The sequence below is a fragment of the Pavona decussata genome, unplaced genomic scaffold, assembly GCF_977016875.1.
Source record: "Pavona decussata unplaced genomic scaffold, jaPavDecu1.1 SCAFFOLD_223, whole genome shotgun sequence".
Classification (NCBI taxonomy): Eukaryota; Metazoa; Cnidaria; class Anthozoa; order Scleractinia; family Agariciidae; genus Pavona; species Pavona decussata.
This window is the reverse complement of record NW_028145628.1, coordinates 3509624-3531828: the sequence shown is the minus strand read 5'-3', so window position 1 is coordinate 3531828 and position 22205 is coordinate 3509624. Positions and strand designations below refer to the sequence as shown.

At 37.5% G+C, this 22205-nt stretch overlaps 2 protein-coding genes and 1 pseudogene across 3 annotated transcripts in view; 2 read left to right on the top strand and 1 right to left on the bottom strand.

Moving 5' to 3' along the window:
- LOC146459222 (thioredoxin reductase 1, cytoplasmic-like) overlaps nt 1–22205 on the top strand; it is a 66596-nt pseudogene that overhangs the window by 12874 nt on the left and 31517 nt on the right. The gene's annotated exons all lie outside the window — the stretch shown is intronic.
- LOC146459226 (uncharacterized) lies at nt 1438–7071 on the bottom strand. The gene is made up of 4 exons (XM_085089915.1): nt 6934–7071; nt 3760–3838; nt 2567–2774; nt 1438–1615 (listed from the first exon to the last, which is right to left on the bottom strand). Exons 2-4 carry the CDS (start codon nt 3835–3837, stop codon nt 1590–1592), a joined length of 312 nt encoding a protein of 103 aa, XP_084946041.1. The 5' UTR covers nt 3838; nt 6934–7071; the 3' UTR covers nt 1438–1589.
- LOC146459225 (protein FAM50A-like) lies at nt 8146–21856 on the top strand. The gene is made up of 12 exons (XM_085089931.1): nt 8146–8301; nt 10356–10437; nt 11184–11283; nt 12481–12581; nt 15917–15993; nt 17042–17108; nt 17572–17633; nt 18854–18930; nt 19360–19414; nt 19706–19825; nt 21043–21153; nt 21708–21856. Exons 1-12 carry the CDS (start codon nt 8191–8193, stop codon nt 21732–21734), a joined length of 990 nt encoding a protein of 329 aa, XP_084946057.1. The 5' UTR covers nt 8146–8190; the 3' UTR covers nt 21735–21856.

Genomic DNA, 22205 nt, shown 5'->3' with positions numbered 1-22205 from the left:
ATTTTATCATTTTGTAATTTTAGACCTACGCAATTCAGTCATTGTATCTTAAACCTAAGTAATTCAGTTGTTTCAACTGTAAGATTTGGTTTTTAATAAACGATCTATCTATCTTGAAGCAACTGGGTGTCTCTTGGATTTCACAGTGGCCCCCTTGAGCTCGAGTAACTGACACTCCGCAAGACAGAAGTACCCAACGACCCGTTTAGAGAAAATTTATGATGTTGCACTAAACACTAGCTGAGTGTCCCTACGTCAATCTTGGTTACTATTTAACGTTACTGGGAAAACATACCCGCTCTTCACTGCCAGCGAGCAAAACCTTTAAGAAACGAAAATCCCAGCCAGTTGTAAGTGTGATGTCTGTTAGCTAGCCAGCAAGCAAGTCAGCTTGTAGGTACGCAGCATCTTTATGAGACTTAATTTGTTTATATGTCTTTGTGTCATCGGCAAACATGGCAACATGGCTCGTCAGGACCGAATCGGGCCGGTTATTTACATAGATGAGAAATAACATGATATCGGGCCTAAAATGAAGCTCTGAGGTAATTCGGAGCTGACAGGCAGAGGATCAGAGGTTTCATCCAGCACTGTTACACGTTGGTCGCGACCCATCAGGTGACACGGCTAAACCACTGCAAGAGGCTGCCTCCGAATCCGAACTCGTGAAACTTTTGCAGCAGGCGGCCGTGGTTCGCCTTATCGAAGGCCTTAGACATATCCATGTAGACCATGTCCACCTGTTTTCCGTCGTCCAGTAGGGAGCCCACGTGGTCCAAAACTTCCAAAAAGTTGGAGGTGCATGATTGCCCTCTAATGAATCCATGTTAATAATCTCTTACCACCTCGCACAGTCTGACTCTCATTCCGGTCAGGCATTATTGGCGGCTAGGTACATCAATTTTAGATTAATTTTTTAGATTTTTGTAAATTAGTTCTGAAAAACCCTTTTGAGAGTAAATAATAAATTTTATTGTACATGGGCTGGGTGCGTGGGTGTGATCAAAACATGGAATGATAGCGATTGCCAGTGGTGCCTTTACATGCTGACGTCCGATCTCACTCCACAAAGGAATTATAAACCACTATGAGACTATGTGATATCTGCGGCATATAAATACATTACTATTTAAGGAAGTGGGGTGGGGGTTAGGTTTCAGCATTTGACAAAAATACAGGTAAAATTATTTTGTTAGTTTTATGACAAACTGACGAAAGCGGCTTCTTTGAGGATTCAAAACATGTATGGTAATGTACTAGTTTTCACAAATCCGTGTATCCACAATACAGATAGCATCTGAATCACTGTGAGCTTATCAGATTTGATTAACGCCAAAACGTTCCTTAGAAAGTTGCACTCTTTTTAGGTTTTTTTTTAATTCAGTCAGTTTTCAAATAATCCATATACCTCAGAAATAAAAACAGACACATGCATAATCGTTTGACGGACTTTTATTTCAACCCTTTTTGCTTGTTGTTCATACATGTATTTATCCCCGTTGTGCTATTTAACGCTATAACTTAAATCACTGCGAGTGTAATTAAAGCTTCTTTGGCGAAGTTTCAACACCTGACCATGTGGAGTTTAGCTACTTCGGTACACACTTATCAAACTCTGAAAAAAGATAAAACAATCATTAGACATGTTACTGATTATTATTATTTTTATTATTATTATTATTATTATTATTATTATTATTATTATTATTATTATTATTATTTTAAATTGCTAACATGATTACGGACGGTGCCTCTTAACACAGATGTATTCGCCCTTAAGAAATCCGAGTTTTTAGGACCATCCCCAATCTTTACTCCAGAGCCTGCTTTTCTTTTGGTCAGCACCAAGAACGTTCCGCTGGACAAGGGTAACGGAGGCTCTATAGACGAGATTCGACCATCCCGAGATGCGCAGAACGCATGCGCAGAAGCAAAAGAAAAGGCACCGTCCTTTGTAAGTACAGCACGGCTTGGATCAAATTTGGGGAAAATCTATAAGCAATCACAGCTCTGCAAAAAATGAGCCCAAAGACCACCAAGAGAAACTTGATTGCACGTGACCCGTTATTATTGTTTCTTTGCAGGAATAGAAAATTATTAATGGGCCACCGAACCGCCAATGATGGATGTTCTCGTGCTCGTCTTTCCCGCCTCGACTAGCTTTGTGGCTAATTGCGGGACAAGCCCCTTATGTAACCTGGATTTATAAATAAATTGTTGTTGCTGTTGTTGTTATTGTTGTTGTTTATAATAAATTACAAAAAAATCCATAGCATTCAAGAGAGATCGCGGGGGGGGGGGGGGGGGGTTTAGTGTGTATGTTAGTAGAGTACACAAATGCACATGTTTAGTCCGTAGTTACAATGAACCATTCTCGGCCCAGTTGAGAATTCCTTCGGATCATGATTGTGATGTCATAATACACGTGACCACCATATCGAAGCTCTAAGGATTTTAAGGCCGTCGCACTCCGCTTGTAGTCGACAAAGATTAAAGACGGAATGATGTCTTTTAAAATTCGCGCTTAAAATAGAATGACTGGCTACTAAACTGTAACTGCTCTTACTTTTACATGTACATGTTCCTCTTTTGGTTTCATACGACACTATCTTAAACGATGGTTTTTGATCATGACGACACATGAAATACTCTGGGGGACACAGAGAAGAACACCCAATGTGGCCGTTGCCGCCGCAACGGCAATACGCGCAGCCCGGAGGGGGTTCAATGAATGTTTCTCCAGCTTGGATTTCTCCTGCTGCAGTCTCGCATGTCTAACGAAAAAAAAGAATGCGTTAAGTTAATCTTACCATCCTAAGTCGGTAAACCTGGCAAGCAAAAATTTCCCAACACTGGAAAACTAATTCGTTTCGTTAAAAATGCGAAGCATTTCAGTAAAACCAACAACAGCTAGTAAATTTGTGGAATAAGATTCCATATTTTCTAACATTTCTGCAACTTAAATTTTTAGCTAAAGCATTCGAACAAATTAACCTGTATAAGGTTACAGAAATGTGTCTTTAGAAAGGCAAAAAAGTATCTGAGAACAACAGGCGACAACATTTTAAGTAATTTTGCTTTAATGTGCCCTTTGGGTTACTGTTCGTTGTTGCTGTTTTCTGGGTTTTAATTTGATCTATTTCCACCACCAAAATAGAAAGCAAACATGCATATGAAACTTTACAAAGCAAGATTTCGTTAAGTGCATACCCGAGATAGGTAGGCTTTTACATCAGACTGCGTAGCAAACCTTTCCGTGGGATTGTGGGTGTTTTTTTTTATCTGAACGCGCGTAAATTCGGACGAGAGCGAATTAAATGGGGAAACAGGGGAGATGAGGGGAGAGGAGAGGAGAGAAAGAGTTTTCTCTCTTACCTCTCCCTTCCCCGCTCCTCCTTTTACAAGTACAAGTCGACTCCCGATAACTTGAACGTTCGAGGGAAATTGAAAAAGGTTCGAGTTATCGAGGATAAAATTATATAGAAAGTGACCTGTAAGGAAAGGGAAATTGGTTCGAGTAAGCGCGAGGTTCGAGTTAGCAAGGGTTCGTATCCGCGCATTAAAAAGCGAAAATCGTTCAAAGTCCACAGAAAACGCTTCACCGCTACGGCGAAGGTTAGCTTTTATGCCTTTGTAAGTTTCTTGTTTTAGTCAGTGACAAACGGCCACGCCAGCTCTGATGTCATTATTATCGTGTAGAAATAAATCCTATTTATTGACCCATACAACTTAGAAGAGAAATCTTCAAGTCAGGCGTACCGTGGGTTGGGCTGGTTTAGCCAGGAGAGTAACGAGAACTGCAATGTACACCAAGATAGTGCGTCCTCTTGAAGCCATCCTGGAAAAGGAAAAGCATAAGGGAAGTGGTTAAAACTACTGTGCTCAAACGAGAACTACCAATCTGCAAGATAGAGGAAGACCTCAGACTGCAAACCCCCCCCTCTTCCTTCCTCGATGTCAAAATATGGTCTTTTTATTGTGCAGCCAACCCTCTATCCATCAGTAAAAAATGTGGCTTAATTGTCACTTGGATAAATGTTAGACCGAGTCGAGTCTTCAAGTTTTTTTTTTTTTTCATTGTTGATCAGTTTTACAAAATCCTCAAAATTAAACTGATAGTTTGAGATTTTGCTAAATTTTCAGCAAAAAATTTAACTAGTAGTTTACATACGATATACAAGACACAATGTTCAAAATATATTTACAATACAACTCCAGTAATTAAAAACATTATTTAATTCACTGTGTAACGGCTCCGCTCAAAACTGACGTTTCTTAAAAAATTGAAGTCATTTTTCTCTACCTCAGTTCATCGCCGTCGTTGGAACAAAATTTAGATCATTTTGTTCACACATAGACGATGTGGGTTTGTAAACTATCATGAGAAATTTTCTCATGTCACTTGTATTTTAGAGACAATTTGCATATTCTGAATAGAGGGGCTAGCTTGAAGTTTTGCAAGTTCGTCTACGTCCATTATAGCCTGAATCTGTAGTCTATATTTCAAGAAAATAAATTAGGACACTCAGATACCTTTAAAAAGAAATATTCTCTGTCAAATCCAACAATTTTTTCGAGCAAAGTTACAGAGATTCAAAGGCGGCCAAAATCCCCATACCCTGTCGCCCGGCGTCAGAACCGCCAAACTCTCTCTGTTATCTTTCTGAATAAAGAAGAAGTTACTTTCAAAACACGGGCGGTAATCAAGGGAAACAATGGAGTACGCTTATTTTTTGTTAACCAGAGCGTCTAAGTTTAGGGCTGAGGCTAAACGTTCTTATTTTTCAACACATTGTAACACTGCCCAAATATGGCTGCTAAATATTCGTCGTCCGTGCAAAACACAGATATCTAATCCTGCGGTATACGTAATTTCGTGTTTTTCGGAGAGAAAAATGGCAAAATTAAGATCGTCTCCAGCAGTTTCTGTAGCAGTTTCTGCAATAAAACTGTGTTTTGTTATCAATAAGTTCAATAAACACAATCTTGCGGAATATCCCCTGAACCAATCAGGAGCAAATACATGTTGCTAGCGCCAAGCGCGGGAAAACGCGAGCGAGCAAGCCACGATTGGTTTTGGTTTTGCTTCTCATTGGCTGAGAAAGTGGCGCATATATTTTTTTAACCAATCAAGTAGCGTAATTGAAACAAATCCTAATCAAACGCGTCACAGTCAACTGAAAACCGTTTTCAATGTTAATCATTATTTCTTATTCATTACTATGTGAAATTCAACGGCTGAAGTTGATTGAAATGTTGTAATTTCGACTAGTTTCATTATATTGTGTTTAATCAGCCGTCTGTTATCGTAAACCATCAAGCACGAAAACACTGATCTCCAATTCACACAGCACTCTTCTGTCTCAAACCAATATTCCCAAGACAAGAAAAACGAGATGGACGCAATTAAAATTATTACAGGCCAGTAACAATCCAAAGCTTTTTCCTGAGAGTAAAACCTTAAAAAATTGAATACTTAAAAAAAAGAAGAAACTGCATTTACTTAGGCCAACCTTGAGCCGTCAAAGGAAAAGTGTCTTTTCTCATCGCGCGACTGATTTAATTTTTTCTTAAAATGGAAAATAAAAATAGATAAATCTCATGATAGAAACAGGAAAAACGATTCGGATTCGATCTGACTGCCTGTTCCCTTTTTTCGGATGTTCCACAATGTTTTCTATGCATCTAAATCAGCCGCCATAAGGACTTCTTTGAACACTTTTTAGTCGAGTTTCTAGTTTTTGAGTACAGTAAATTGCTTTTCCTACTTGAGGGTAACAAATAGTATGACGTTTCCTGACTGCAAAAAAAGTGAGTCACTCGTTTCAAAATGTCCATCACGAGGAATAAATAACAGAAGACTTATTTGCAATTATTTGCTTTCCTATGCTTTCTTCTCATTTTCCATTACTTGTCGCGAACTGCACTACAAAATGATGAACTAAAAAATGAAACGGCTAGATTTTTAAAGAAGAAGAAGAAATCCCGATGGAATGATCAGCATAGGGAGGGTCCACCCAGAGGTTCAAACCCTTACATTTACCATACCAACGTTTACGGAAACAGCTTCCCTTTCATGCGCGCGTATAAAGCATTGAATTCCACACCATTGTTATGCTTCAAACAAGGAACCCAACGAGAACATTTAAGCAAATTACTAAAAATATTGTCTCATGTGTTGGGTTTGATCTGTAGGGATATTTAAGCTGAAAATTTGAGTAGGGAAACGTCTTAGAAACCCTGAATTCACCAGCTGTTTAGCGTTGGCGTAAAACAATGTTGTAAAGGTTGGCTTAATTTTTTTAAATAAAAACTCAAGTGAATGGTTTAAAGGCAAACATTTAAGTGTCCTGTGTCCGATATTGTAGAAGACACCGAATTTACGACTTGATTCCGCGGCAATCTGACGTTGTGGTTCCCATACGAAATTTTTTATTTTTTAGTATGCCTGTGTCAATGGGGAGCTTAAGCAGCTACTTCAGCGACAACAACGAGAACATCACAAAACAATAGGATTTAATGCGAACAACAATTGCCCTGGACGTGCGTTAAAAATTTTGGCAAATTTCTTTGCCTTACTTGGCCAAACAACAATGTGAAATGACCAAATTCAAGGTTTGTCGAGAACGTGAGCACATGACGGTGATTTTTTTTATTCTCTGTCTTAACTTGAATGCCTTTCCTACCAATTCTGTCCCTGGATAGTTCGGCCACATTGTACTGACAAGTTGAACAAGTTGGAATAATCGGGAAGTAGTCAAGAAACATGAACTATATATTTTCAGGTGACGTTTTCGTTGGCGTTGCCGTCGTAGCTGTTTAAAGTCCCTACTCAGTAACTGAAATAATACCTCTATCGTAAATGTTAATGTTGTGAAAGCAACTTGATTCATCCGGAAATAACACAAAAACACTGTAACACTTAAAACATACCTTAGTGATGATAACGTTGACTTTATCACCTCAGTAAAGTGGGACAACTAAACACCGGCTGAATTAGTCCGCAAAGTGTGGAATGATACTAAATTGATGCTTGAGAAGTGTATATCCACCATGAACAATTGTTGTCATTAACTTGTGATGGGTGTTTACACAACTGGCATAAAAAGCTGAATTAACGGATTGGCGCTCGAACGTGATGAATTATTCAGTTTAGCAAGCGAATAGTGTAAATTGATCGAGTTACCATTTCATGTTCTGTTCTCCGTCAATGTAACCATGAAATCAGTTTGTGCGTAGGGGCAATCAGTCATCTGAGAATCAGGAATTTTCATTTCTAAGCCAGTGTTACACCATTTATTACACCCATTTTAAAATCACTGGTGATTCTTACAATCTGATTGGCTCTCAACAGTGCGATTTATTCCTTAATTGCACCATTTTTTTGCTCTAAATCGCATCCTTTCTTTAGCCCATCAAAATGGAAATGAAGTAACAAAAATATTGAAAATGATATTCTGTGATTTCAAAATAGGTGTAATAAAGTGGTAATTGAACTTTGTCAGTGTCGTGCAATTTTGGTCTGAAATCATGCTTGTGATTTCAAATCAAACTTGCGCTGCGCGCTCGTTCGATTTTGAAATCACGCGTATGATTTCAAACCAAATTGCGCTCCAATCAGGTCAATTACCATTATAAAATAAATTTAAAGTTATATTTTTTTATCTGAGTTACTGCCGCTGTAACAGGATGTTGCATCAGCTGCTGTCATCTCAGAAATTGTGGCCGTTGATGCACTCTGTAAATGTTATAGTGTAAATCGTTTGACAACTTCCTGGAATTATCTAGTTTGCAACTCCAAACAGATTCTATTCCGAAACTACACCAATTGATATCTCTCGATATAATTTCTTTTGGTAGTAGTAATTTTAGTTGTACTGATCAAACGTTATATTCTCCTGTTTTAAATTCGGTACGAATTTTGAACTGTTTCCCAATACAGTGTAAGCGTTTTTATTTTGAATCCGAAGTAAGGTTAACCAGCACGCGGACATCATGCATTTGCTTTGGGCGTCTCGTATCCTTGACTTTGTATTCTTGTGATAATCTTTGCAGTGATAAGCAGAACAGCTTCTGTGTGGGTCAGTACCTCATGTAAGCCTACGTATGTGACTTCTCAAAATCATTGACGCCTGGAAACTGGCACTAGTCCCATCAAACTGTGCGAGCGTGCAGTAACGAGAAGCAAAGATGGCGGAATACAAGGGAGCCGCAAAGGAAGGTGCAAGGGCAATGGCCCTGATGAAACGACGAGAGAAAATGAAAGCTGATATAGAAGCTGCCAAAAATAAGATATCTGAGGTCAGTTTTTTTTATTTATTTGGGGGATTTTCTCAATAATGATTTTATATCCTTATGGTAAAATTGTCGAATTGAAGTTTAATTTTTATTTATGGGTTAGAGACTGTTGTGAGTGTTTTGTTTACAAATACACGCACGCGCTGACCGTACAATGAACGAGAAATTTTCAATACTGCACGAGGCCTTCTTAGCAGGGCGTATCTAATCGATATTTTCGATACTCGATAGAAATCGATCGTAATCGATAATAATCAATCGAATAATATCGGAAATCGATATATATCGATTGCTCGTTTTCTTGTGATTATCGATTTTGATCGATTTTTGTAATTAGCTATCGATTTTTTATCGATTTGTTCGAAAATAGATGAAGATCGTGTCGATTCACTTTCGTCAAGTGTTTTTTTCTAGCGCCTGGTTGATCCTCGCCAGAACGAATCCCCAACTCACTCGAACTAATAAACAGCAGTCCATATAAATTCAATTAACATCCTCTTAACACTTTATTGAAGTTTGACTATCGGAGTTTACAGCACAGAGTACACCACCATAAGACTGCTGGGCCGGAATATTCAGCTGAATATTGCCTGTCAGTGAAGAAAGAAAATTAGACAAAGTAGCTAACATAAGACTGCATAAAGCAAGATCAAAGTCGATTACGAGGTAAGAAAGTTTTCATGTCCGCCTAAGGAGCAGCTTTCACCATTTTTGTTTACAAGATGGCTGTTAAGGTTTGGCGCACGTTTTTTATTACCGATTTTCATCGATGTGATAAGGAAGTTTGTGATTATCGATTTCGATCGATTAAATCAACTAATTAATCGACAAATATCGAGTATTATCAAGTAATATCGATTAATCGATTAGCTTTTCGATGATCGATTTCGATCGATTAGATACGCCCTGCTTCTTAGGCCGAGTGCAGGATTGAAAATTTCGAGTTCATTGTACACTCGGTAAGTGCGTGTATTTGTAAACAAAACACGAACTGACAGTCTCTAACCCTTTTAATATACGATCTGAGTTCACTGCACGCGATACACGTTAAAGGGAAAACATAAAACGATAACAATTGTTATGACAAGACAATTTTAATAAATAAAAAATCTGTGTATTTCAATAATAAGCAAATTACAATTCACAAATACCCTGTACACAAGTCACTGATGATTTGAGGGATTTCCTCTTCTCCAACCTGTGTAAACCTCGAAGCCATTTGCAATAACGCACGATTTTCATGAGTTATCGCCAACACTGCACTTTTTGAATGTGGTGTCTGACGTAAATGAAAATCATGTGATCAATTTTAACCAATGGGCACGCGCGTATTTGATAGAGAACTCAGATCGTATATTAAAAGCATATAAATGTTACTTCGTAAGCCGCAAGCTTAAATTGTCATAGACTTTATTGGTTGCTATATATTTATGTTGATTACGGTCCAAAAGCTATGGTGGTGTGTCAAGACATCAATTAAATAATTGCGTATTATCAGTGTTGGTTTAAAGGTCACTGATAAATACATGTTTAAGCTTATCATGATCACTGACAATTTCAATCTAAATCCAATCTAAATCCATATGCTATACAGTGTACATAGTAAAGTTAATGCTTTTCCAAATTTGGAAAACTAGAAAATACAGGGCCACTTTTACAAGTATGTTCCCTGAAGCTGGCTTGACAGATCACATTATAATTAAGGTCATTTCAACCAGTTGATAAGTGTCTAAGCATCCAAGCAACAAATGCATCTGTTTCAGCCATTTTCAGAAGTGCTCACCCATTATATTCTCAATTTTTTTATGAAGAAAAAAAATCTTGACTGATGGGCGGCCAAGCCACTTCAGAACCACTGCGCTAAATGTCTTGATTGATGCAGCAATTTTAAATTTTAATTGTTGTCATGAGAAACAAAATTCATAACTCTTTAACTAACATTGTTACAATTTTTTGTAAGGCTGTTTATTATCAGTGATGACATTATTTTATATTGTTGAATAAAACTCAGCATATTGTTAAATATTGTTAAATGTTCTTGACCTTTCTTCATGCAGAAACACAAAATTGCAGACATCAGCAACAAGTTTTCATCTCATTATGATGTTGTTGAGCAGCAACTTAAATCAAGTACAATTGGTAGGTCTGACTTAAGATAACAACTTGCATCTAGATGTAGCTCTTACATAGATACACATTTCAATAATATAAGAGATGCATTTTAGAAGCTACTAGGGTGACAGCAACAAGAACGTTATCTTCGTTACATCCACTTGATACTAAACTAGGTCCTAGAACTTGGAATTCTCTTCCAACACATTTCTATCACAGGTTCATTGAGCTTTCCTGCCTTCAAGAAACGATTTGTACAATTTTTTTTAATAATTCTTATTTGTTTGTGCTTACATACGCAGTACTATTTTGTATTAATTTTATTGTTATTTCGAGGTGATCTCTTTATTTATATAAGCCCGATGGTTTCTTGATGTCTCCTCACCATATCTTATAATAAATAATGCTGCTTTTCTATTAGATTATTGTGTTTCATGGCAAATAAATAAAGAAAGAAAGAAAAAAAAAAACTACCAAACTTGTAAATTTAAGTATGAGTGGGACCCTTCACAGCATTGCTCATTGCTACAGCTGGTGTAAAAGGGAGAAAATTCAGCATAATGCTTGGGAGGGTTGGGAACTTATGATAAATATTTATTGTTGTTTATAAAGGTTACTGTATACCTTTAGAGGTGTCTCATGTCCAAGGGAAGTGGCGTGTCCAGTTTAAACTGTAGATACCTTGGACAGGAGACACCTCTAAAGGTATATGGTAACCTTAAAAGAGGTTTGAGGCATTAAGTTACATGTATTTAGTTTGTCTTGTTTTAAAGGTCTGGTGACCCTGGATGAAATGAAAGCCAAACGTGAGGTTTTGGTCAGAGAACATGAAAAGCAGCTGGCAGCACAACTGAATTCTGATGAGGCAGAAGGGTCAGTGATAATACTGTTTAACCCTTTAACCCCTAATGTCAAAGAACAAATTCTCCTATCTTGTTCCCATACTTTTCTTATAAAAGTACTGGAGAGAAGTTATTAAAATATCAAGAAAATTCACCTAGGGTGATCATATCCTTAATTCTCCTGACCTCAGGGGCTGAATAAGCATTAATTTTTAAGGTGGTTTTGAACCCAATCAGGAGAAGAAGTGAATATGTGTTTCAAGTCTGGAACATTTAACATTTAAGTTTCCCTAGGGGGATGATCGTGTGTCCTATGAATGAAACCTGGAGATTTTTCTTTGGTCAATTTTTAGAATAGCTTAACATGAATTCTTCCAGATCTACTAATCGTTTGAAATCAAGTGAATTTTTAAAGAATGAATGAGGCACAGCAAGTTGTTACCAATAAATTTTATGTTAGACACAAGGGAAGGTCTTGAAAATGTGAGCCTGACTTTTTCAAGCTGGTAGCCATTTCCAGCTTGGCCACCCTGGGACAAAATTATTATTTTATGAATAGTTTCTATGTACTAAAATAGCTGTTTTAAAGGAAATTTTGGCAATTATTTTCAAACTTTTGAATTTTCAAAAGTGTTACTTAAGATAGATGTCATTTGTCTCTGGTGAATACAAGTTAAATATGTACATGAATAGAGCAGTTTTCACTTGAGAATTGTAAAACCAAAATAAAGTGATTACTCTGGCCAGTCACAACAGATGTAAACAGCACAATGAACCAATCCATAGTACAGAAAAAAATGGTGGCTGTTCATTTTACCACAATATCTTGTGAACCTAACACAGCCAATAGGCACATTTTTGGAAAATTTGTCCCTGTACTTACAACATTGTGTATGCTAGGTTTGAAGTTTCTAGAACTTTTCTATGCATTTTCATGAACGTTTTAGAGTTTTCGTATCTTTTTTGGTATGGTGGACTAGAAGGCATTAGGCAAATGAATGTACATGTAACTTGCGCAGGAAATTTTAAAGTACATGTGAGCAAGTCAATGATTTTGGTTTTGGTTTTCGTGTTGCTTCTCATCATTTGCTGAGAATGTGGCACAAGTTTTGCTAGCCAATCACAGAACATAGTAGAGAAAACCAAAAGCAAGCGTTAAACTACTTTCAACATTCAACTAAAATCTGCTCTATTATTGTCTTTTTTGTTTTGTTCACCAACAATAAAGGGATTCCAAGAAAAAGAAGCAAAAGAAATCCAAAGTCAAACCAGCTTCTGCGTTGTCATTCAGTCTTGATGAAGAGGAAGATGGTGATGACTCTGAACCAGGTAATGTAATATTGCTGTAACTGCACTGAAACATGGTAGAAAGACAGAAATGACACCGGTAACATTTTATCAACTTCCTTCCGTGATTACACATTTACAGCTAAGAAATCTCACTTTAAATTCTTCATACAAACTCTTATATTGCAGGTGGGTTTCCTGTTTTTACACGGAATGCCCGCAGGGCATGACGTGTCTAGGTTTCGGTCGGGTATCTTTTTTTTCTTCATCGCAGTCACAAATGTGCACATTAATTTATGCATTAAACTCTGTCCTCCCCTAGTAAGGATATATTGTTCTGATTGTCTTCAACAGAAGCGGCCCAATCAAAATCTATTTTTCAGGCACATATCACGAGAGAGGGGACCCACTTATCACTTCCTGTGTGACGTCAAATCATTATTTGATTTATTCATTAAACCTTGATTAAATTCTACCCTCTCCCAGAAGGGATATATCGTTCTGATTGTCTTGAACAAAAACGGCGCAATCAAAATCTATTATCGGCGCGTATATCACGAGGGAGGGGACCCACTTATCTCTACCTGTGTGACGTCAAAGCAAGTCATCATTTCGAAAAGTTGTTTTTGTTCAATGTGTAGTTCCAGAAAATATCCATACCCCCACCACGGAGGGAATTTCACATAGGACCCCCCCACCCCCCAGGATTTTCCATTTTCGAGGTATTTTTTTAACCCTCCCACCCCTTCGGAAATTCCTCAAAAACAGAATACACCCCCACCCCCCTCTGGAAAAGTTTTATTTCCAAAAGAACGCCTCAAAAATCAGTTTGATGTGAACATTTTAGAAATATCAATAACTGCCCACACGAGGAGAAAATATGCGTTATCGAAGAGCGCGCGCGCTGTTCAATTTCATCGGTAGAGTTTGCCAAAAAGCTTTTGATACGATACTGAAATAATTGTTGTGTTTTATATTTACCTGTGGTCATTGATATCAAACTTTACCATTAGCTTCGCTGAAGTTTTTAATCTAAATTATTGGAATACGTCCGGCAATGCAAAAATGTGTTTTTATTTAATTTGCATATGCCATGTTTACGTTCCTATGCAAATTTGTAGGAGATCAAAACTGAGAAGGATTATCGCTTTAGTTCTACTCAATCAATATTTCTCATGGTAATCATTCAGTCTAGTTATTTTAGTCAATAGTTTTCCTATTGAATCGGATTTAGCTTGGACAAAATAAGCATTAGCAGAGCAGGGAGACAAATTGACCTTTCAGATCGTAACTTGAAACCGCAGACGAAATGGAGCCGCAAAACGAAATTAGCATGTTCACGTTCTTATGCAAATTTTGTATGAGATCAATAACGCATTAAAAGAATGTTGAGTTGGCTCTATTTTGCTGAATTTTGGCATAGAAATTAAGTTAATAGTTTTGGACTTTGAGTTTAAATACTTTGGACAAAATAAGTTCTAACACGGGTCAGTTTTGACAAACTGATCAATTGACCCCGGGAATTCACCTTTGCCCGTAACTTTATACAAAAATAACAAACAAACATTTCAATGTTTTATGTAAAATTGGGGCTTTCACTTTATAGCCATACAAAAGTTTCCCTTAATAACATTGGTACAAATTCAATTGTAGCCAGTGAACAATATTTTTCTACGCAAGAAAGTTTCACAAACAACAGTTTTATAATAACTGAGTCACGCAACGCAGACAAAGATTTCTTGTCTCGCTTGGACTACTTCGCTTACAAAGGCTTATCGGAGAAAGGAAACATGTTTTTAATGTAACAAGGGTTTCTTTGAAACTGTTAAACAAAGTTACGTCTTCAAGAAAGATCTACGAAGTTGCTAAGTTGGTAAGTTACAATTTTCAACAATTATGTCTGACACAAACGTGAAGTTGACCCTCTGGAAACTTATCCAACCATTCACCCCTCCTCCCCTCTGGAATTTCCTGGGCCATTGACCCCCCCCCCCCCACCCCTCTGGAATTTCCAATTCCCTCCGTGGTGGGGGTATGGATATTTTCTGGAACCACACAATGGCGGCCACATGTATGAATTTAAGACTTTGATCTGCCGTTTTCAGAGAGAAAACAAACCTTTTTCAAGCGGTAAATCGAAATAATAACTTCTAGGTAGTACTCGACAGTTGAAACGGTGGAAATTGGGAGAGTTCACAGCAAAGAAACTCCGCTTTAAAAAACAGATCGAATGATCAACGCGAAGGGTTAGAGCTAGAGGAGGCCAGACCAGTTCAGCGGGGTCATGACGTTATTACATAGTTATTTCTGGTATGATTCCTAGTAACACAACGATAAGTATCACACAATATATCTGAATAAAACCATTCAGACAATTATTTCAATTGCCATGGGAGGATAGTTTTTAAATATCTGCGAAACATACAATGGGGAATAATTTGGGCTACATTAAGCATTCCGTGTAATGCCATTAGAGGGGCATCTTGTTACGAGAAAGTTGGGTTTCTTAACAGCGGTGCCTGCTGAAATGGGAAAAGCTGATCTTGGCAAGGGTTATTGGAATCCGAGAAGAAAATTAGGGGTAACCATGCATTTTTCAGAGATAATTAAGCTTCAATTTGGGAAAAAATTACATACATTGTTTTGTATTTTAGCGATTTTTAGAATTTTTGTTGCTTTATTATGTGGTTACCCCCAATTTTCTTTTTGGATTCCAATAGCCCTTGCTAAGATCTGTTTTTCCTGCATAGTCAAAACCCATGCAAAAATACTTTGTTATTAGTAGGCACCGTCCTTAAGATGATGAAGGGGGATTAGAATTGTTTCCAAACCTCAAGAATTTTAGCACTTCACACCATATTCCCAAAGCGTCTCTTTTAAAAAGGGTGAGGCTGGACCCTTAACACTGCTTGATTTGAATCACTCAGAAAAGTAATAGACGAGTGAAGTTCCATGATTTTTTCCCCCATTAACTGGTTCATGGTGTACGTGTTTTGCAGCATTCATGAACATTAACACATTGTAGGCACAAAAAGTAGTTCATTTATGTTAATGATTAAGAGTGAGAGTCAAATTCTGCTAGGCACCGTTCCCTACCTTCCATTTATATTAGGATTTTCTTGCAATGTCTTTATGTTCCTATCCTGTATAAACTGTCTTCAGCCTAGTGATTCAATGTATAACTTAACTTTTGAGGAAATCCTTCATACATGTAGGCGTAGATTGATCACAGAAAACTCCCACTAAATATACAGCTCAGCCCTGGCCTTTAAGATGGCTGCCCCAAAGTTGAATCCAAAACACTCAGTTATTTTGTGCATTATCAGTATGTTATAAGGACATGATTTATGCTTTCTTTTTATTCCTGCTTTTAACAGTTGTCCCATTAAAAAAGAAGAAACTAGGAAAGAATCCTGATGTGGACACATCATTTTTGCCAGATAGAGAAAGAGAGGTAATTATGATGAGCAGGATTGTGAAAACATTTTGATTATCATCTTCAAGAGATTGTCACTGGATTAATTTTTCAGTTTCTACCCTTTCCACTTGAACAATCTTGTTCTGATCCATGGTACCTTAAATTCCTTTTGATTAATGAGGCGTTAAGGCTTTCATCAGCAGTGTAACCAGTTTATTAGACTTAAAGATCTAACAATTTTGTGTGGTGAAACAAGAAAGCTTTTGTGCTGACGAACAAGGAGAACCAAAGTTTACAAGGCGCAGTGCATAACTTAAGGTGACTCCATACAGTTATTTGACGCATGGAGACTGGGTACTAACATGGCTTGAGCGCACACAGTTTTCTAACTGATACGTGAATTTTCATTATGCTCGCACGAGAAAAAAAGGCCAGTTTTAGCCTGAAAGTAAGGCTATTTTAACGAGTTTTCCATGGTGAATTTTTCTGAAAATTGGCTCAGTGTTAAGATTTAGCTGGTATTTGTACTCCAAAAAATCTTAGGGAGAATTATCCATGCATAACTGCAATAAATGGCAAAAACGAAAATTGCAGAAATTGGCTAAATGTATATACAGAATTTGTTTTGACTTTACGAGGAGATACTTTGGAGTTTCTCTCTTCTTAACACAAAAAATAGCGAAATTTTACCACACGTATGAAATTCAGACAAACCCGTTTTGAAACTAGCTAGGAGTGAAGGAAGCAACAGATGTATCATCCGCTGGTTGCCATGGAAATGGGGTTTACCAGTTGTAACGGTGTTTTTAGCAAAGCATAAGGACTGAACTACTCGAAACTATATTTGAACCCAGATGTTTTCCTCAAGTTGAAAGAATCAGAACATCAAGAAAAATATATATATCACTACCAGCGAAAACTGAAGAAATGGTATAGAGCCACCTTAAACTGTAATTATAACATTTTACATGACAATAATAATAATATCTAATAATAATAATAATAATAATAATAATAATAATAATATATTATATACAATATTTGATAATGTAGTTGACAGAGTTCATGGTTTATTTTGAGACAGGAGATAGAAAGACAAGAAAGAGAAAAAATCAGACAAGAATGGGTTGAAAAACAGGAAAAGATTAAAAGTAAGACCTTGCTACATGATTTTAAACATACATAGTGCATTCTACATCCTGATGGAGTTCCACAAACAGAATGCAATAGTTTGAAGGAGTGTCAAGTTTCAAGTTTCTTCATTTCCACATACCAATTTACAACATTAATGCAATGAAGAGGGTTAAGAAAAATGTGGAGGTGTGTAAACGAAAACCCATGGGGTTAAAAAGAGTGGTTATGTTATGCCAGAGCTTCAGTTTCCGTCAAAATGGCTCATACTATTTTCAGGATGTATTGTTGTGAAGAATTTCTGGAACCATTACCATCCCTTCAAAATGCCGTACTCACTATTCTGGCTGGCTTGAGACATCATGTTCTCTTATTGTCAATCTTGCTGTTATAATGTTTACTGAACTCTTCTGTTACTTTTTTTTTTTTGCATGATATACATGTATAAAAACAAAAATTTGATGTCGCAAAAATTTATTTTAGGTGAAGACATTGAAATCACATACAGCTACTGGGATGGATCAGGACACAGGAGAACAATAAAGGTATTATTATACAAAGATGTCATATATCAAACGCGAGGAAAACTGTTTTATCTGATTTCCAAACACCGTGAAGTGGGTTTTAAAAGCAAGGCCTATCCACATTTTTTTAACCAACTTTGAGGTGTTTCGAAATCCGATGAAACACTTGTCTGAGTGTTTGATGTTTGATTAAGATCTGGGGGTGTATTTACAAGCAAGAGAGTGAAAGAAAAATAACTATTACAATAATTCAAGCTGAATTATATTGATAAGTCATAGTTTAATAAAACATAGACTGTTTGCAAAACAATGCTTAAAGCGCCCAGTGTTAACTAAAGGAAGTTGAGATGTTTTTCTACGAAGGCTTCAAGAGGAATCTTTTACAGTCGGTAGAATGGAATATAGTGGGTGGTATTCGTCCAATCTAATCTTAGAATTAAGATCACGTTTCCAAACCTCCTTCACGGTAGTGATTCCCTCTGTCAAATCAAGTACAGCAGACCAAGAACAGTTGCCCTTGGGTGTGTTCCCCTCCCCCACCCCCCGTGGGAAAACTTTGGAAGACCCAAAGAGGTGAAAAGTTTTCTTGAAATCAAAGGGCCCAAGAGTCTTTTGGGTTCCCATTTTAAGTTCTGTTTCTGCCAGTATGCTGGGACGCTTTGCACGTGCAGATCAAACGGACATTTTCCGGAACAAACCCACGACTTTTGGCATCCTCGGCGACCCAGGGGCAGTCATTGGGGTAAAAGAGATTTTTTAGGCGAAAGTTCAATCAAAAGCGGAGAATTCAAATGCTTCTGGAACTGGTTCGGAAAGAGTATTTGTCCAGGGACTTTCCGGTTCTTACAGTAAACTTTCGCCCGCGAAAATTCCTTTTACCCCACTATAACTGCCTCTGGGTCTCCTAGGATGCTTTTTCCGTTCCAACTGAAATTATCATTCCATCTGCACAACATTTCCGTTTCCATTTTGCTGTCTTTTTTCGTCACCATTGTGCCACCACGTACGTTTTTTGATCAACCAATGAGACTGCAAGTTTGAAACAACAGGGAAAAAAGCCTTTCCATAAACACGGAAAGTTTCCTAATTTCCAGCCGAAAATTTTGCCTTAATGGATTTACCGCTGCTCTTAGTTGCTTCATTGACACTTCATATGGGCGTCGTTGGATTGTTCACAAAAACTTAACCTTTGCCTTTACCTTACATTTACATTAATTTTTTCGTTTATTTATTATCATCAGATGAAAAAAGGCAACACAATATCACAGTTTCTGCAAAAATGCATTGAGCAACTCAGGAAAGATTTCACCGAATTTAGGTATGTTGATGCTGCTTTGTATTCTAGAATTTTTAACATTGTAATTAGGGCTTCCGTTGATAACAGTAATTTTGTTTTTATAATTACTGAAGGAATTACCCTGTTTTTAAATAAAAGTATCTAGTTCTTCTTTCCAATTAATCAAACTTTTCTTAAAACTCCCTCAGTTAGTACACGCGGTGTGATTGGTCAATTTTGTGGGCCGTATTTCACTGTACGGCCCTCTAAATTTGAAAGTTGTTGCTTTGCCGCGCGCCCGATTAACCTCAGAGACATAATAAATATATTACTAACCTTGTTTTCTCGGTCCATACTGTAAGATACGAATCCTTGTTTTTTCCCGTTGATTTATCGCCCAAGCGCTCGAACTCGGTTAGTAAGAGGTATATATGATTTTTTTTCTGTTCTGTTTTGTTTTGTTTTTCTTAGAGCTATCACCACTGAAAACCTAATGTACGTTAAGGAGGATCTTATTATTCCACAGGTAATTGTGTTTTAGTTACTCTTTCATTCCTTTTTACCTTGGGACATTTTCAAGGCCCCTTTCAGAGTCAGTGCTTGTACTGAGGAAACTCGAGCCAACTTTATATAATTCAAGGACAAAGATTCTTGAGTTCAAGAGCTGATTGTTTAACAAATCACAATCCTCTTGTTCTTGTAGTAATCTGTGATCATCCCCCTCCCCGATCTTCTGCAAAAATAATAAATAAATTTTAAAAAGTGCCTGATCACAACCTCATTATGGCTGACTTTATTCTCATTTCTTGTATTTTAGCATTACACATTCTATGATTTCATCATTAACAAGGCTCGTGGTAAGAGCGGCCCGCTGTTCAGCTTTGATGTCCATGAAGATGTTCGAGTGATATCTGACGCTTCCGTAGAAAAAGACGAGGTTAGTTCAAACTTAAATTTATATTAGATTATTTCCCTATGATTATTTAGATTCCTTGTACTTTAGCGGGCAGTGGCGAACGGCCTGATGGACATTTTTATTCATCTACACCGCTGGCTAGACCATCGCTAGATTCATCGTCCTCGTGGTCGTCATCATCATTATCATTATCGTTGTCATTATCAGTATAAGCTTTATGTAAACATGGTAACCCTACCAGAAAGCTATGTTTATTATGTGCTATAGACAATTAACATAATAATAATAATGATGATGATGATGATGATGTTGATGATGAAGTTTTACTTGATCTCTTCTTTTGTAATTAGTTTTTATTAGTTTTTATTCACTTTATAGCCCACGGGTTACTCTGCGTTAGCGCCTCGTGATGCTTCTTAACTGTATATAGCATACAGACGTTTTAATAATATTAATAATAATAATAATAATAATAATAATAATAATAATAATAATAATAATAATAATAATAATAAAAATGATGATGATGATGATGATGATGATGATGATGATGATGATAAAGTAACAAATACTACGGCTGTAAGAGTATGTTTTCTTTCAAGTGCGCCTCTTTCCAGTTCATATGTAATTGAACTGCGATATGTAGTTACCCATCAAAACTCTAGTGAGGACACGAAGTTTGCGTGGCGTCAGAGACGCGCATAACACAAAAATCAACCAGGAGCGAGTGCGAACAAGAGTTGATGAAAGTAGATGATAGGCGTTGGAAATTGAAAGTTGACGAAATTGTTGAGAGTGTGACAGTTGATGATATATATGTCAAGTTGATTACAGTTGATAATATATATTTGCGAAAGTTTGCAAGATTTCATGATAGCTTATTAGAGTACAAAAGTCTGTTCTCTTTTTTTCCCCACTCGCAATTCTTTGTTTTTCGCACACATTGCTATTTTCTTCACGTCGCTTCCCACCATCTGAACATCTAAAACAGGCTTACAATCTCTGGCTCGCCGTTCGTCATTTGATAGCCCAAATTTTACGCTTTTGTTCATTCAAACTTTGCGAGGATCGTCAAAAGATCAAACTCGTTTAATGGCTACCAAGCTCCATTCGCTCTCGTGTGTGATAGATAACCGCCAATTGATTCTTGTTGTTTAATCCCAGTTTAAGCCACTAGACGTGATTATTGTAATCGTTCATCTCTAACCTAGAATTTGTTTGATTTTGTTTCCATCCAGTCACACGCCGGCAAAGTGGTTCTTCGTACGTGGTATGAGAGGAATAAACATATTTTCCCCGCCAGCCGGTGGGAGGCCTACGATCCAGAGAAGAAATGGGAAAAGTATACCGTAAGTGCTAGCTTAGAAGCTTTCGGAACCCACCCCCCCCCCCCCTACCTTCCCCCTTCTCCTTGTTCCGCCGCTCCCGACACTAGGTAGGTAGGTAGGTAGGTAGGTAGGTAGGTAGGTAGGTACAGCGTGGGTAAAGCTTTTTAGTGTTTGTTATATTACGTCAAACCTTGTACGGAGAAGACATGGTGATAATTTAAATCGAGTTGTAGAACAACCCATAAAATGATTCCGAAGGAAACTTACTGCTTTACATAAAAGTGAATCTATCAGATTCATTATGGCTAAAGGGACGGTTGCCCGCCAAAATATGGGAATTTCGCTCAACTAATTTCAACGTTATATTGCTAAATATCAACTAATTACGTGATAAGCTTTGAAAGTTGGAATTTAGATATTGAATTCTATCCTCGAGGCTTCAGGGAGGCAGTGCAGTTCTTTCAGTGTACGTGTAATGTGTTTAGATTTGAAAGGCAGGACAGGCAGACAAGCGACACCCCAGGAAAGGTTACACAACGACGTAAACGTGAACTGTTTTGTGAATTGATATGCAGATTTCTGATGCGCCAGAGAAGAAATGAGACAGATGACTTTAGTTCCTGGAAAATCATCAACGTACTTCAGTCTTGCCGTCCACTCTGCTTTATCGTCTTGTACAAGCAATTTTAAACCTCTTGTAAATAAAATACTGTTTTCAACAACTGTCTGTTTTTAGTGCTATTAAATGCCGTTCCATCATGTAGAATTCTCATTCCCAACCGTTTGCAGTCCTGAGGAGCACGGATGATGCAGTGGTGAGAGCACTCGCCTCCCATCAATGTGGCCCGGGTTCGATTCCCGGACTCGGCGTCATAAGTGGGCTGAATTTGTTGTTGGTTCTCGTCCTTGCTCCGAGAGCAACATTACCAAATTCCAATTCGATCCGGAATCTGAGGGCCACAGAGTTGTCAGTCGTAACAGAGTGTTAAGTGTCACCCTCGTTAAACAAAGACAGCGGTGCACATCTCTGTTGGCAAGCGCGCGAACTACAACGAAAAAAAGACTTTTCTAAA